General features: G+C 43.7%; 1 protein-coding gene across 7 annotated transcripts in view; it reads left to right on the plus strand.

The window, feature by feature from the left end:
• Nucleotides 1-14,215, plus strand: part of Ppfibp2 (PPFIA binding protein 2) — a 163,068-nt gene that overhangs the window by 43,468 nt on the left and 105,385 nt on the right. For 4 of the 7 annotated variants that reach the window (XM_036188683.1, XM_036188722.1, XM_036188662.1 and 1 more), the window contains exon 2: nt 4,393-4,491. In XM_036188683.1, the coding sequence (XP_036044576.1) occupies nt 4,428-4,491 (64 nt within the window). In that variant the 5' untranslated portion in view covers nt 4,393-4,427. Of the gene's footprint in view, nt 1-4,008; nt 4,040-4,392; nt 4,492-14,215 lie in introns of those variants that run through there. The other 3 variants (XM_036188669.1, XM_036188676.1, XM_036188714.1) reach the window with 3 other exon arrangements.

Here is a 14,215-nt window from a genome sequence, read left to right on the forward strand (position 1 = left end):
ACCTGCCTGCTGAAATATGAAATCTTCCCTGAAAAAATTTTCACTCTGTTTCCAACTGAGACCATTTAACATGTGATGTGCTAGTATTCAGAGCCGAGAGGTAGTGATTCCCTGGTTCCTCTTATTAAATTGTCCAGATCCTGCTAATGGGAGTCTATGGAAAGCTTTGACTCACTGAGAGTTAGCTGGTTGCTTCTGCATAATCTCATCAACTATTTTGACCTTAGCTAACTATGTCCTGCCCTTACATGCCTCCCTGCCTCATGCACCACCCTCTCTGTCTGAAAGAACATTCTCCTTACCTTCTGAGAAAGCTCCTACTCATCTGTCAAGACTCAGTGATGCTGCCTACCTGCCTCTTTATCAGTACACCTCACAGTGTGCCATAATTATTTGTTCATATTTCTGTCTTTTCCAGTAGACTATGTGGCCAATGGGAACAGTTATTAATACTTCCCCAGTGCCAAGCCTGGCAGAGTTCAGGGGATGATGGCTGCCTGGATTCATCATTTTCTCACAAGTAATTGCTTACAAACTGCTATGCCAAGGTACCCTGCAAGGCACTGAGACAACAGGGGTAATAAGGGTTGACAGAGTCCCTTGTTCCATTGGGAAGGAGGCAGGATGGGAAATGAACACACAGATGGATAAGATACTTAGGAATTGTGTACTTTAGAGGAGGGGAAAGAGGGGAAGGCCTCTTCCAGAAGGTACTTGGAAGCTGAGACCTTAGGATGAGAGTAAACCAGCCTTGTAGAAAGCTGGAGAGAGAACTCAGGAGCAGAGAGGATGGCAGATGGTAACTCACAGGGGAGGATGTGGTCTTAGAGTGTTTGGGGAGCCAGTGGAAGGCCAGAGCTACAGGGAGAACAGTGCCAAGCTGGCCTGCCAACGCTCTTGTTATAGGTCACGGGAAGGATTGTGGTCGTTTTCCCTTCTAGGACCAGTGAGATGGTTTTTGGAGGGAACTATTTCAAACTGCATGTCCCTATGGCTGAACCTGCCTTGTCTGTCTGTACCCAAGCTTGCTTCCCTTTCAGACTCCAGTAATGCCACACTTTGGAGTCTGCCTAGACTACTTTCCTGCTTTATGGGAGCTCTGTCCCATGAGTGTGTGGCTGCTGTACTAGGACCTTGAAGGTCAGGTCCCCTGTTCTTCTCTTTGAGTGAAAAATTCTTATTCCCTTAAGCTAGCTGTACAGTAGTTCTTGACTCAAGACAGATTCCCTCCTCCCTCCCACTCTTCCATCCCACCCCTACCCCAGCCACATGCCCTTGTTTCTGAACTTTCCATGGACCTTGGCCCCATGGAATGCTGCTTTTTCCTCCCTGTGCAGAATGGCCGCCTTCCCTTGTCATGACCTCCTGCAGGGGAACCAGCCTCTGAGTGTGGCTGGATCCTTCCTCCCTGGCCCACTGCATTGTAGCTTCAAATCTTGTCTTGTGAACTTCTCTGACAAAGGTATGTCCAGAGTTATGTCCTCAATTTAAAAGCAAAACAGCAAAACCAGACCTTCATTGTATGTAAGGAGCGCTCAATATAACTTTACCAACTCTCTGGTCCCAACATCAATCTTGTGTGTTAGATGCTGTTGTCCTCATTTTGCAGTCGAGGAAACCAAGGCTCAGTGATCACACTAAATGGTAGATCCTGGCCTGGACTCAGACCAGTTCTTTGTGGTCTTAAATTCCTTAACTATTTCATCTCCCAAGCCACTCCTGGTGGGGCCTAATTTCCTCCAGAGGTCCATGTCACAAGGGAAGTGAGTAGAACCCTTTAGAACCATCCATTTCATGCTTTGGCGTGGGAACTATGCCTGGGTCATTCAAAGTATGATGCACATTAGGCATATGCGTAGGTTTTGCTGAATGAGCAAACAAACAATGACTCCTGTTCCCGGTTTACAGACATGAGCTCAGTATCTTCTTATGATGACAAATGCTGTTGTAAGACCTCTCCTGTCGTCCAGGGAGATGAGAAGCAGGAAACGTTAGCAGCAAGAAGGTGGTGTAGCTTCAATGTCTTTCTAAGAGGCAGACTTCTCCAGACACAGAAGTAGTTACCTGGTGGTCAGGGATGGGAGTGAGGGGAGGAAGTCTGCCATCTCTAGTGACAGGCCCTGAGAAAAGGGAGTGAGCATTAGGAAGTGGCTGGACTGTGTATTTTAGGAGGAGGTCTTTAGCCTGGAGAGGCTGGGATTTATCCTAGGATAGTGCTGGGTAAACAGTGAAGATAGTCAGAGGCAGTGTTCTTGGGACAGCATTCTCTCCATATCTTTGTACTTGTGACCCTTCTGGATGGTTGTTTGGAAAAAGGGAAATGACAGTTGGAGCATTTCAGCCAGGATCACACACATCCAGGGAAGAAGGACAGTGGTAGGAGAGGTACATGTGGCTCTAAGACAGCAGTGGGGCCTTCCCCAGTGTTTGGTAGAGCCTCTGGGGCCTTGACTGTCAGCATGGAGAGGTGTAACAGCTGCATTTTGCTGTTGCAGGGGACTCTGGGTAAGCTGTTAACTCTTCATTATAAAACGTGAGTGCTCAAGATTCATGTTGAAAGAGTATTCTTCCCAGGAGGGAGAGTGGATGGAGACGTTGGAAACAAAATACCCACTGCTAGGTCTCCCCCCCCCCATCATCATCATCTTCACCATTATAATTATTATTATTTTGTGTGCCACAGCATGTGTGTGTAGATCAGAAGACTTTTTGGAATCTGTCCTCTCCTTTCACTTCTTCATGGATTCTGGGGATGGAACAAAGGTTGTTAGACTTCTACAAGTACTTTCCATGTTAAGCTATCTTAATTAGGCCCTGGCCTAGATTAAAAAAAATATTTATTTCTATTTTATGTGTGTGAGTATTATGCCTGTATGTATGCAGAGGCCAGGAGAAGGCATTAGGTTCTCTGGAACTGATGTTACCATTACATATAGTTGTGAGCTGCCATGTGAGTGCTGGGAACCAAACCCAGGTTGTGTGGAAGATCTGCTGCCAGAGACCTGCTCAGCAGGGGATTCACATCCCAAAGAGAATGTGTGGAGTTGTCCCTTGCATGGGGCGGGGTTGGGGGAAAGGGAAGACACAGACACGATCTGAGGGTGAATCAGGTTGGCTGTCAGCAGCCTGTAATTGAGAAAAGATCACACCTTTTATACTGTATAGTTGCACATAGGATTAAATGAGAGACAAAGGGCATGGGAGCTGGGGTGTGGCTTGAGATCAGGAGTAGAAGAATTTAGCATTGACCTTGACAATAGGCACCAGTCATATGTTAATGAAGGGCCACAAGTTCCTCTTGCTGGAGATAAGAATGACTGCTTTATCAAGCATGAATTTTCCTCAAGCTCCCAAGGGAATAGGAAAAGGACTTCTGGGGAGCAGACACTGTATTATAGTTTCTTAATCTTACTATGGGCCTGTTCCCCCCATGACACTCCTAAAAGGGAAGGTCCTGATGTCTTACTCTTTTCCCATTATACTGTACCATTCTGATTTCTTTACATTTATTAACTGAATTCCTGCCCTTACTGGCCTCAGGTTCTGGATCTGAAGTGTAGGTATTTTATCCTTGGGATCAGGTGTGTCTAGTAAATCTCTAACATTCCTGTTCTTGGTATAATTAGGAGGGCACAATGGAATTCCTGGTTCCGTGGTGGTGGGGATTTTTTTTCCAAAGAATTATTTTGTTTACAGAGGCTACCATTGTACATGTTTTTTATCTCTTACCAAAGCCCACACAAAATTTCCCAAAGGGAAAGGCATTAATATTGAGAATCATTAAAAATGAAAGTAAAAAGGTACTGGAGAAGTGTGGTCTGCAATGTTGAAATGCTGGAACTTTGTCAAGCAGCATATGGTCGCCATGTGCTCCATGCCAATCTGCCAGTACTGTTGAGGTACATTGCTGGCCCCTTATGGATTCTTTTTTTTTTTTTTTTTTCAGAGCTGAGGATTGAACCCAGGGCCTTGCGCTTGCCAGGCAAACGCTCTACCGCCGAGCTAAATCCCCAACCCCCCTTATGGATTCTTAATGAAGGTGTGTTGTGTGTGCAACAAACACAGTATTCTACACTTAAGCATTTGTGGAAAAAGTAGCATTCTCATCCATGCACTTAGCACCAAAACAAACAAATAAAACTTGTAAAGTTGCTGGTTATGTTTATTACCATTATTTTGGTCATGGTGTCATGAGGTTTTGTATATGCCCAAGCACAACAGACAGAACACATTAGATATATGGAGTTCTTTGTTTATCAATGATACCTCAGTAAAGCTGCTGTTTTAAACATTTAGAAATATATGAGGATGCATCTAAAGCTCTTTCATGGCCTTGCACATATAATGCATAACTTTTGTAATTTTTCCTTTGTTCTGTATTTGATTTTTCAGTAGCAGCAGGAGGAGACTAAGCGGACAAAGGCGCCATGGCTTCTGATGCTAGTCATGTGCTGGAAGCTGCCCTAGAGCAGATGGATGGGATCATTGCAGGTAAGCTCAGGGGTCCCTAGGACTGATGTATCATTCCTCACATCTCAGGTCCTAGTTCCTTTTGTTGGCATAGAGAAAGGCCCTTTGTTAGACTAAGGTTTAAGAAGTTTACATTTAAGTAGTTTAATGTGCATGTGCCTCTCTCTTTCTTATGGACCTCTCTTCTACTGGTATGATAGTTTAGGAGTCTCTATTGGCCTAGGTGGGTGTACCAGTGGCTGTGTAGAGCTCTGTTAGAGTTTGGATCCTGACTGTGAGGCAGTTTGGGTGCAATGAGAATGATTGTGTTGTAAAATTTTCAGAGTGCATCGTGGCTTACTGTGGCACTGACGCTTGAAATTGAGCTGCCGTTGTTCCCTAATCAGTATCTGCTCATTTCCCTAGCTGTCAGTGTGTTGAGATGGCAGGCAGTTTTGATTCACACCGTGATTACGGCATTCTTAGTCTCCTATCGTTTTTTAAATTTACTGTAAGTGTTTAGTTTTAATATTTGCATTAGTCAGTAGGGGCTTTCTTTAGAAAGGATGCAGTATAATTGTGGATACTTGGGGAAGCCTACCAGTAGGCTGTTCTGTCTGATTGATTCCTTGACAGGAGTAATCAGGAAGCTGTCCTTGTTGTAACAAGGTTGTTACTGCAAACTTTACCAGAAGGTCCCAGGTTTTCTTTCTGTCCTTCCTGGACACACTTCAGTGGCCCTGTTTGCAGAATATGCCACTTCATGCTTCAGGCCTTTGCTCCCCACTGTGTGAACCCTGTGGCTGAGGAGATGGAGAAAGGAGGTACATGGCTGAGTGGGGCTTGACTGCAGGAAGTGCTCAGGACATCCGATACTGCCCCTTTCCTGTTGTTTGCTTCTCCCCATTGCAGAAATACATCTGAGTCACAGGAGGGTTCTGGGAGTTGGAGCCGGGGTGGGGTGGGGGTGGGGTGAGAGGGTGGGAGTGGGGTGGGGTGTGGGAGGCTGTCTGTATCCTACAGCCTGCTCATGTTACAGGCTCCACTGTAACTCAACCGAGTTGTCATCTGGCAAGCTCTCAATTTCTCCATGAACAGAGGTGTCCTTGAGAGGCTGTGACCAATGTCCTGCTTTTCCAGGTCTCCTTAGTTTGGGATGTCTTGTTCTAAGTTAGGGTCTGTGGTAACTTACTTAGAAGACACCATCAAGAGGTGGGTTGTCTAGCAATGCACTTAAAAAGCTTCATCTGGAAGCTCTTGCATATACTGAGAGAAAAGCCACAGGGCTGTCTGTGGTTGACAGGCAGTACATTTGAGCCCTGGCCTGAGGACTGATTTCCCTAGCAGAATTCATGAATGGTTGTGAGGGATGATTGAGATAATAACTATTTCTCTATTATATTGCTTTTGTTTCTTGGTCAAAGATTATTGACTGCAATTCCATAGGTGTATTTTTGAGGCTTCTGTATGGTTCTTTACCAGTGTCACAGTGTGTTAATTACTGGAGCTCTACTGTAAGCCTTAAAGTCAGATCTGGTTGTGTTAGTATTGCAACTTTGTTAGCTACCATTGTGTTGGCCAGCCTGAGTCTTGAGCCAGTGGTCCTTCCCTTGCCTCGTCTCTCTCTCCTTCAGAATCAGTTTGTCCAAATGCAGAAGAGAACTTGTTGGGATTATGGTTGGGATTGTGTTGATCTTTACATTGCATTGGTCCTAGAGATGTAGCTGAATAACAGAGCACTTACCTGGCATGTACAAGGCCCTGGATTCAATCCCCACCTCTGCTCAAAAGAGCAAGCAAGAACTGTTGTCTGGACAGTATTAACTCTTTGAGGGATGAATAAGCTGCTTCTGAAAGAGGGTAGTCTTGTCTGGGGTAAACATGAGGACCAAAATTCAATTCCCAGAACTGTATAAAATAGCCAGATGTAGTGGTTCTGACTTATTAATTCCAGCATTGGGGAAGCAGAGATAGATAGGAGGGCCTCTGAGACTCACTAGCCAGTCATTCTAGCCTAATCAGTGAGTTCTAGGCCAAGTAGAGATCCTGTCTCAAAACATCAGATAGACAGCATCAGAGGGCACATGAACACACACAAAAAGTAAATATAAACAGGTCTTCAAGGAATCCTGTGTTAGATAAAGCCAGGCAAGGCCTTTTGATCTGGTGACGTTTTATTAGAAATCTGAGGGGATCTGGAGAACAGCTTTCTAGGAGAGGAGACAGAAAGTGTCATGGGCTGGGGAGAGTCAGTGTATATGCTAAAAGTTGATATGCCAGGGAAAGAAAAGGAACACAGCCTCAGATGCAAAAGAGACAATCATATTATGGCATGGCTAGTATGGGGAGAACTTCAGACAGACATTATCATGAAAGTGTGGGAGAGAATTAGAGATTTGTGGGGAGAGTGACTTTAGCTACATTCTCAGGCTTACTTGGATGCTCTGTGGGTGAGATAGTCTATAAGGGGGCAGTAAAAAAGCAGAGACCAATCAGGGCTATATGTCAATCTTACAGACCCTGGAAAGTCCATGGATGAATGTGCATACTGTATATAACAGAAACCATAAAACCTGGATGGATAAAACAGAGCTTCAATAGTGAGAAAGCAGAGCTGACCTTGAGAAACAGAGTCAACATGGCAAAGATATTCTGTCTGTCTTTTAATTTATCAGGAGCTTACATTTTAGCCAGGTATGATACCTTACACCTGTAATCCAAGCATTTGAGGCAGGAGGATCATTGCAGATTTCAGGCCAGCCTGGGCTAAATAGTAAGCCCCTGTCTTGACAAATAGCATTTATTTTATAGTATTTACTATGTGCCAAGAACTGATGTAAGTGTCTTATGTGAGTAAAACAGTCCCCTCCTCAGGTGGGAGCCGTTTTTAGCCACACCTAAATATGAGGAAACAGATGCTCATATCATGAAGACAATTTGTAGAGCTAGGATCAAAATCAAACAGTCTGCATACGGTTATTCCCCCCCACCCACCTGCCCAGAAAATTTTAGGGTTATCTTCCTATAAAACTCTCACAACTGTTCCAGACAGAAACCCAGAAAGTCTGTCCAGACACACCCTTCCAGGATGGAGGGCTATGGATAGGATCAAAAAGAGGGCTCTTTGTCCTGGAAAGTAAAGAAACAAGTTTCCTGTGTTCTATACAGGCTATACTAAGCCACATCCTCCCACACCTGTCCCAGATTCTTACCTGAAGATCCTGAGCCATGGCAAGCCTTGAGGATCCAGTTAAATAATGTGTCAGTGACAGAGAGGACTGTTTCAGATTGCTGTGTGGGAACTCAGGAGGCAGGAGGAAGCAAGCACACTATCATGGACTGAGCTCTCACTCCTGCTGTATCTGTGTTTCTCTATAGCTCACGTATAATCTCCTGTTACATTCATATTGCTTTTTTTTTTTTTTTTTTCAAGACAGGGTTTCTCTGTAGCTTTGGAGCTTGTCCTAGAACTCGCTCTGTAGACCAGGCTGGCCTCGAACTCACTGCCTGCCTCTGCCTCCCAAGTGCTGGGATTAAAGGTGTGCACCACCATGACCTGGCTATATTGCTCTTTTTATTGCATCAGAATGCCAGTTTCAAGAACTCAGAGCCTGTCCCAGGGCATCTCTCCATTAGTCTGTAACACACAATAGCTGTTTACTAAACATTGTCATATCCATATTTTATTTGCTGTTGTGACAAAATTATCCTTTCATTGGTTAGGAGGAATATACTAGTTTCTGTATATGCCTTCTCTCTGGCATCATACTGAATTTCATTTTTATTTTCTTCACTTGGACCTTTGGATGAGTTTATTTTTTAAGATTATCACGCACTATTGTTGAGGACGCAGTAGTTGCTAAATCCTGTGAATAGTTTCTTAGTTGTACTTAGTCTAACCAGCATATGACACAATTCAGCTTTGAGTTTTTTACTGTCTGGAGGGCATGCACCTCTGTGATATTCTTAGTGAAAAGAATGATAATTACTGAAAAGTGTCCTCAAGATTTCTAATACCATCCACATTTTCAAGAAGGTTGGGTGGGACTTCTTGGGGCAAAGAACTTAGAACTTGTATAATTATCAGTATGGTCTATGGAGTGAAGCTTTTGGGTTTGAACTCCACTTCAGCCAGTTATTTCCTCTGTGGTGTCTTTGACAGTTGTTTAACGCTTTTGCAGCTCAGTTTCTATGTAAATAAAACAGTGGTATTAATGCTGCCTATCTTTTATTATTGTGAGAGTTAAATTAATAATGACCAGGTACTTCGTACCTGGTACTTGGTAAGTACTTGGCTGTTCTACAATATCTCTGTTTCATTATTTTAGTATTGATGTTACTTTCACCATCAAAAAGTACAGTGCTGTTCAGTTAATAGAGCTAATGCTGAGAATTGCCATTGTTATACATGATGAGAACAGTAGGACTGCCCTATTGGACAATTCTGTCCTAATGGCAAGTATGCTCCCCACCCCTCGCAGAGCCTCTGGGTGATAATGTTCATCTCTGGGTGATCAGTGGCGGTGGTGAGAGTGGGGGGTTTGCAAGATAAAAATTGTTTTTTGCAAATGCAAAAAGAACTGCTCATAAGCAAAAAGCAGGACTGTTAATCATATAAACTTGAGTTCTTGAAGTCTGAATGGGTATACCATAGGCATGAAGATATTTGATGAAAATCCCAGATGTTTGTGAGAGGAAGTTAAGAGGAGGTGACTGTTAAAGACCCTTGGACCAGTGTCAGTAATGATTCACTTCTAATACAAAGACCATTGTTGCAGCTTGCAATAGGATATTAACCTTCCATCCATTTCTTCCTTCTCATTAGTCCCCATGACTCCATCTGCAGATAATACCGTAATTGAATTGTGTTGTTGGCACTGGAAATCAAGCCATGTGTTGCCTAATTACATCCCTGTAGATGGCACAAAGCAGCCGACATGGATGCTAAGTTTACATAGGGCTTTACTGTGTAGACACACAGGGTCAGTAGCTGTTCTGTCAGGCCCCTTTGGGCATAGGACCAGAGCCCCGTGGTCAGGACACAGAGGGCTACTTATTCCTCTTTGCTTTGACAGAAGGACATTCATGCAGTTCTCTCTAAGCTGTACTTATTGATAAGGGATAAAGACTGTTTTAAGACAGCTAAGAAAAGGTTACCCATCTTCTGGGCCTTCTGCCAGCTCTGATTAGTGTCTGGCTTTGGATGAAGGAATAAAACAAAGATTTCATGGGAATGGAAAAGTTCTGGTCAAGACAGATAGTTCCTTTGGCCCTTGAGTATCAGCTGTGGGGGTTGTGGCTGCCGTCCCAGTATTTATTAACTGGTCTTGTCTGCTCCACTAAGGTACTCAGCATAGCCAATCATCAGTAACAGCACCCCATCTCTACTGCCTCTTTCCCATTTGGGATTTATGTTGAGAGCTCTGTAACAGCTTTGTTCAGAAGAAATTTGCAAGCTGGGTACATGGTAGCACATGTCTAGTATGCAGGAGGCTGAGGCAGAAGGATTGTGAGTTTGAGGCCAGATACAGGGAGATACTGTCTCTAAGTAAAATAAATATATACAGACATGCATACAAAGTGTGTGTTTGTATGTGTGTGTACATGTGTGCACATGGCCTGCATACATGTGGAGATGAGAGGACAACTGTGGAAGTTGGTTCTCTCCTTCCACAGTATGGGTTCTGAGTATCAAACTCCACTCTTTAGTTTTGGTGGCAAGCACCTTTACCTGCTGAACCATTTTGCTACCCCATCCCACCTTCTTTTACAGGGAGAGGTGGAGTACAGTTAGAGGTTTCTAGGGACTGGAGTGTCAGTGGTAGCCTTTAGTGTGAAGGTGTCAGAATGCTCCATTGTGGCATCTGTTGTTTGGCAGCCAACAGTGTATGTTTTCCCAGCTGGCAGAGTCCACTTCACACTCTACACTGTGGTCTCATTTTCTGTTGCTGAGAGAGTTTGGATAAGTCAGGGATTGTTCCTTAAACATTGCTGTGGTTGGAGGTATAGGATAGACCTGCCTGGAACTTCAGGCCTATGGTTTCCTGTTGGAAGGGTGGTTGTAGTAGTAGTTGTTGTTGTTATTGGTTATGGATATTCATGTTTTAGTTTATTAACTTTTGGCAATTTATAGTTTTCTAGGAATATGTTCATTGTACTGAAGTCTTTAATTTTGCTAGCAGATTTGTATTTCGTCTATCACATTTGTTTTTATTTGTGTGTGTGCATATGCATATGTGTATGCACACAGGCAGGTACAAGTGCACACACATGTACAAGTGTATGTACACATGTGTCTTTGTAAGTGTAGGTCAGAGGTTAATCTTGGGTCTTTTTGAGCACGTGTATATTTGTGTGTGCTATATGTGTGTATGCATATATATGCAAGTATTGCGAGCGAGTTTAGTATCAGAAAACAGCCAGGTTAGACATCAGGCCTTTGCTCGTTGCCTTGCAGGCATAATTTTTGAGGCACTAAGCCTGGAACTCCAGTTGACTGGACTAGCAGGGTAGCAAGCTTATAGGTTCATGTTGTCTCCTCCAAGTGCTGGGATTGTAGGCATGACCGTCACGTCTGGCTCTTTATCTGTGTACTGAGGATCCAAACTCAGGTCCTCATTCTTGCATGGTTGGCATTTTGCCAGGTGAGCCACATCCTCAGCCCCCACCTTGCTTTTTGAGATGAGGTCCTTCACTGAGGCCTTGGGCTCACTGTTGGGCAAGGCTAGTTAGCCCCAAGCCCCAGCTCCTGCCTCTGACTTCCCGGCTCTCTAAACACAGGTGTGTGAAACCACACATGGCTTTTATGTGTGTGCTGAGGCTCAAATTCAGGTCTTCATGCTTGCATTGCACAGCAAGTGCTTTACTGACTGAGCCATCTCTCCGGGCTCTGTTTTTATTCTTAATACTATCTGTGCCTTCTTTATATTTGGATCAGTCTTGCCAGAGATCATCTTTCTGTTACTACTCTGAACTAGCTACTTTTTGTTTTATTAATCAGTTGCCATGTATTGTGTGTGCTTGGTTGTGTATGTTATTCTGTGAATTTTTACATATGTACATAGTGATAGCTCTGTACTACATACTGTATTTTTCTGTCTCTATTTAATTTCTTTGATAACTTTTCATTTTCTTACTTTCTTAGATGTGTCTTCTCTTTCACAATCTCACTTTCAAACAGAAACAATCATATATATTTTACATTGATTTCTATCTTGCATTTGGTTGCAGTGACCTATACCACTTACTTGGTGAAGTTTACTGATGCTTGCATGATGGATAGCCTATACCACTGCTACTGGTCACTAACATTCTATGTGCATTTATGGGCACTATAGTTGGAAGTTTTCTCTGGTCTTGCCCAGCCCTGTGGTCAGGACGAATCTCCCCCACCCACATCCTGCAGCCCGCAGCTGCTTATAAAATAACCACTCAGAGGCTTAATATTAATTACCAGTTGCATGGCCTATGGCAGGCTTTTTGCTAGCCAGTTCTTATATCTTAAATTAACCCATTTCTATTAATGTGTGTTTTGCCATGTGTTCCATGGCTTACCGGTCTGCCGGCATGTTGTTCTTTCAGGGCAACTGATGTCTCTCTGCCTCTCCTTTCTCTTCCTCTTATCTCTTGGATTTTCCTGCCTGGCTTCATCCTGCCCTGCCATAGGCCAATGCAGCTTTACTTCTCAACCAGTCAGAGCAACACATATTACATTAACTTGTGAGTGTACATTTTCCCTCTTGTTGGTGATTATTTTTTTTGTCCTCTAGATCTCAGCAATCCTTGAACTCCTCGAAGATGGTGGGCTTTTTATTCAACTATTTATTTGTGGTGCTAGAAGCCAGGGCATCATGCATGCTGGGCAAGCACTCTAAACTGAAAATTGCCTCAGCCCTTAGATGAGCAGCTTTGGCCTGTCAAATGATGGATATTTTGCATGAATACTGAATCGTTGTATGTGTTCTTATTCTGGTTCCAAACCCAAGTTTTAAGACTGATTTTAAAGTTGATTGGCTGAGGTTGTTTACTACTGGCTTTTATACAGTGATCTTCCACTCATTCTCACCCTTGCTCAGGCCTAAAGACTTGTCCCCTTCTCAAGTGGGCCAGTGAGACTAAGACTTTAGGAGCCTGGAGCAATGGCTCAGCAGTTGGGAGTATGCACTGCTCTCCCAATGGACTTGACTCTCAGTTCCCAGCACCCAAGGCACTCTAACAGCTACCTAGAGATCTACTGTCCTCTTCTGGCCTCTGAAGGTACTGCACTCACATGCACAAAGCCTCACACAGACATACCTACATACATATAATTAAAATTACAAATAAAAACCATAAAACTATAGCCCACAGAGAATTTGGCAGTGACTTACAGGCCAAACACTGACCCACTTGCTTGTACCACAGTGGTTCTGAGCTCCAAAGGCTCCCTTCAGTTCCAGTACTTTGAAAGGGGTATATATATATATATATATATATGTGTGTGTGTGTGTGTGTGTGTGTGTGTGTGCGCGCGCTTTTGTATCTATGGGTGTCTTATTAGTTGTTTTGTTTTGTTTTGTTTTGTGTAGCTTTCTTTGTATGCCTTCCCAATGTTCTGTTAGAGTTCTGTGGTGTTTCCAAGCTCATGGCCCCTTTCTCTTTCTTTAGGCCAACAAATGGCTAATCACAACTCTCTAAGCATCTCCTGGTTTACCTCAGTTGTACCTGTAAAGTCCTTGATCCATGTGTGAGGTAACACATTGACAGGAGCCAGGAACTGGGATGTAGACAAAGGGTTGGGGTGACTAGTTCATACCAGTGGAGATGAAAACATTAACTCTACGGTATGCTGACTTGAGAGGATGACTTGAACTGAAGCTATGTTAGGGTCATAAACATTGTCCGTCATACACTCTACGCAAACACACAGCAAATTGAACTTAGTATCTGACTGCAGATGTCAGTCTGCAGAGGTAGGCTGTTCTCAGGAAGATCTCCCCAAGGAGGGAGCCACCATTCATTCAGAAGACGGGCAATGGTGGAGAGAAACTGGATTCCTTCACCACTTTAGTCAGAGAACTATTCTTTTTTGTGGGGGAAATCAACTGACAGAAGCGGAGAGACCATAAATGTAGCACTAGGGAAATCTGTCTTATTTTCCTGTGGAAGTATGGAAACAGGGATGTTTCAGTCAATTTTGTGCTACTGTAACAGAGCATTTGAGACTGGGCGATTCATAAAGTAAAGAATTTCTCACTGTTTTAAACACAATCAGGAAATTCCAGTATCAAGGATGTAACATCTGATAAGGGCTGTCTTCTGTTTTATCCCATGGTTGAGGGCAGAAGGCAAGGGAACTGCCTGAGAGAGAAAAGGAATGAGGGCAGACCTCATGATTTTATTAGAACCCCACCCCCAACATAACTGACCCATTTCCATGAAAGTCATCAATCTTTCATGAGGACAGAGCCCTCACACGTTTCATTACCCCTTCTCTGGTTCTCCCTTCCCTTCCCCCCTTTATCGTTCATTCTCTCTTTCCTCTACTTTTCCTCCTTTTCTTTTCTTTTCCCACCCCCTCCTTTCTTCCTTAAGGTCCCCTTCCTCTCTGTGTTACTCTCCTCCCCCTTTCCCCTGTTTTCCTTCTCTCTTACCTCTTTTTGGAGACAAGGTCTCACTTTCTCAGGCTGACCTTCAGTTTATATTTCTCTTGCCACAGCCTCCTAAGTGTTGGATCTCAGCATGTGACACCACATCTGGCTCCTAATGATCTCTTCAGGACCCCACA

Source organism: Onychomys torridus, chromosome 1 (assembly GCF_903995425.1).
Source record: "Onychomys torridus chromosome 1, mOncTor1.1, whole genome shotgun sequence".
NCBI lineage: Eukaryota > Metazoa > Chordata > Mammalia > Rodentia > Cricetidae > Onychomys > Onychomys torridus.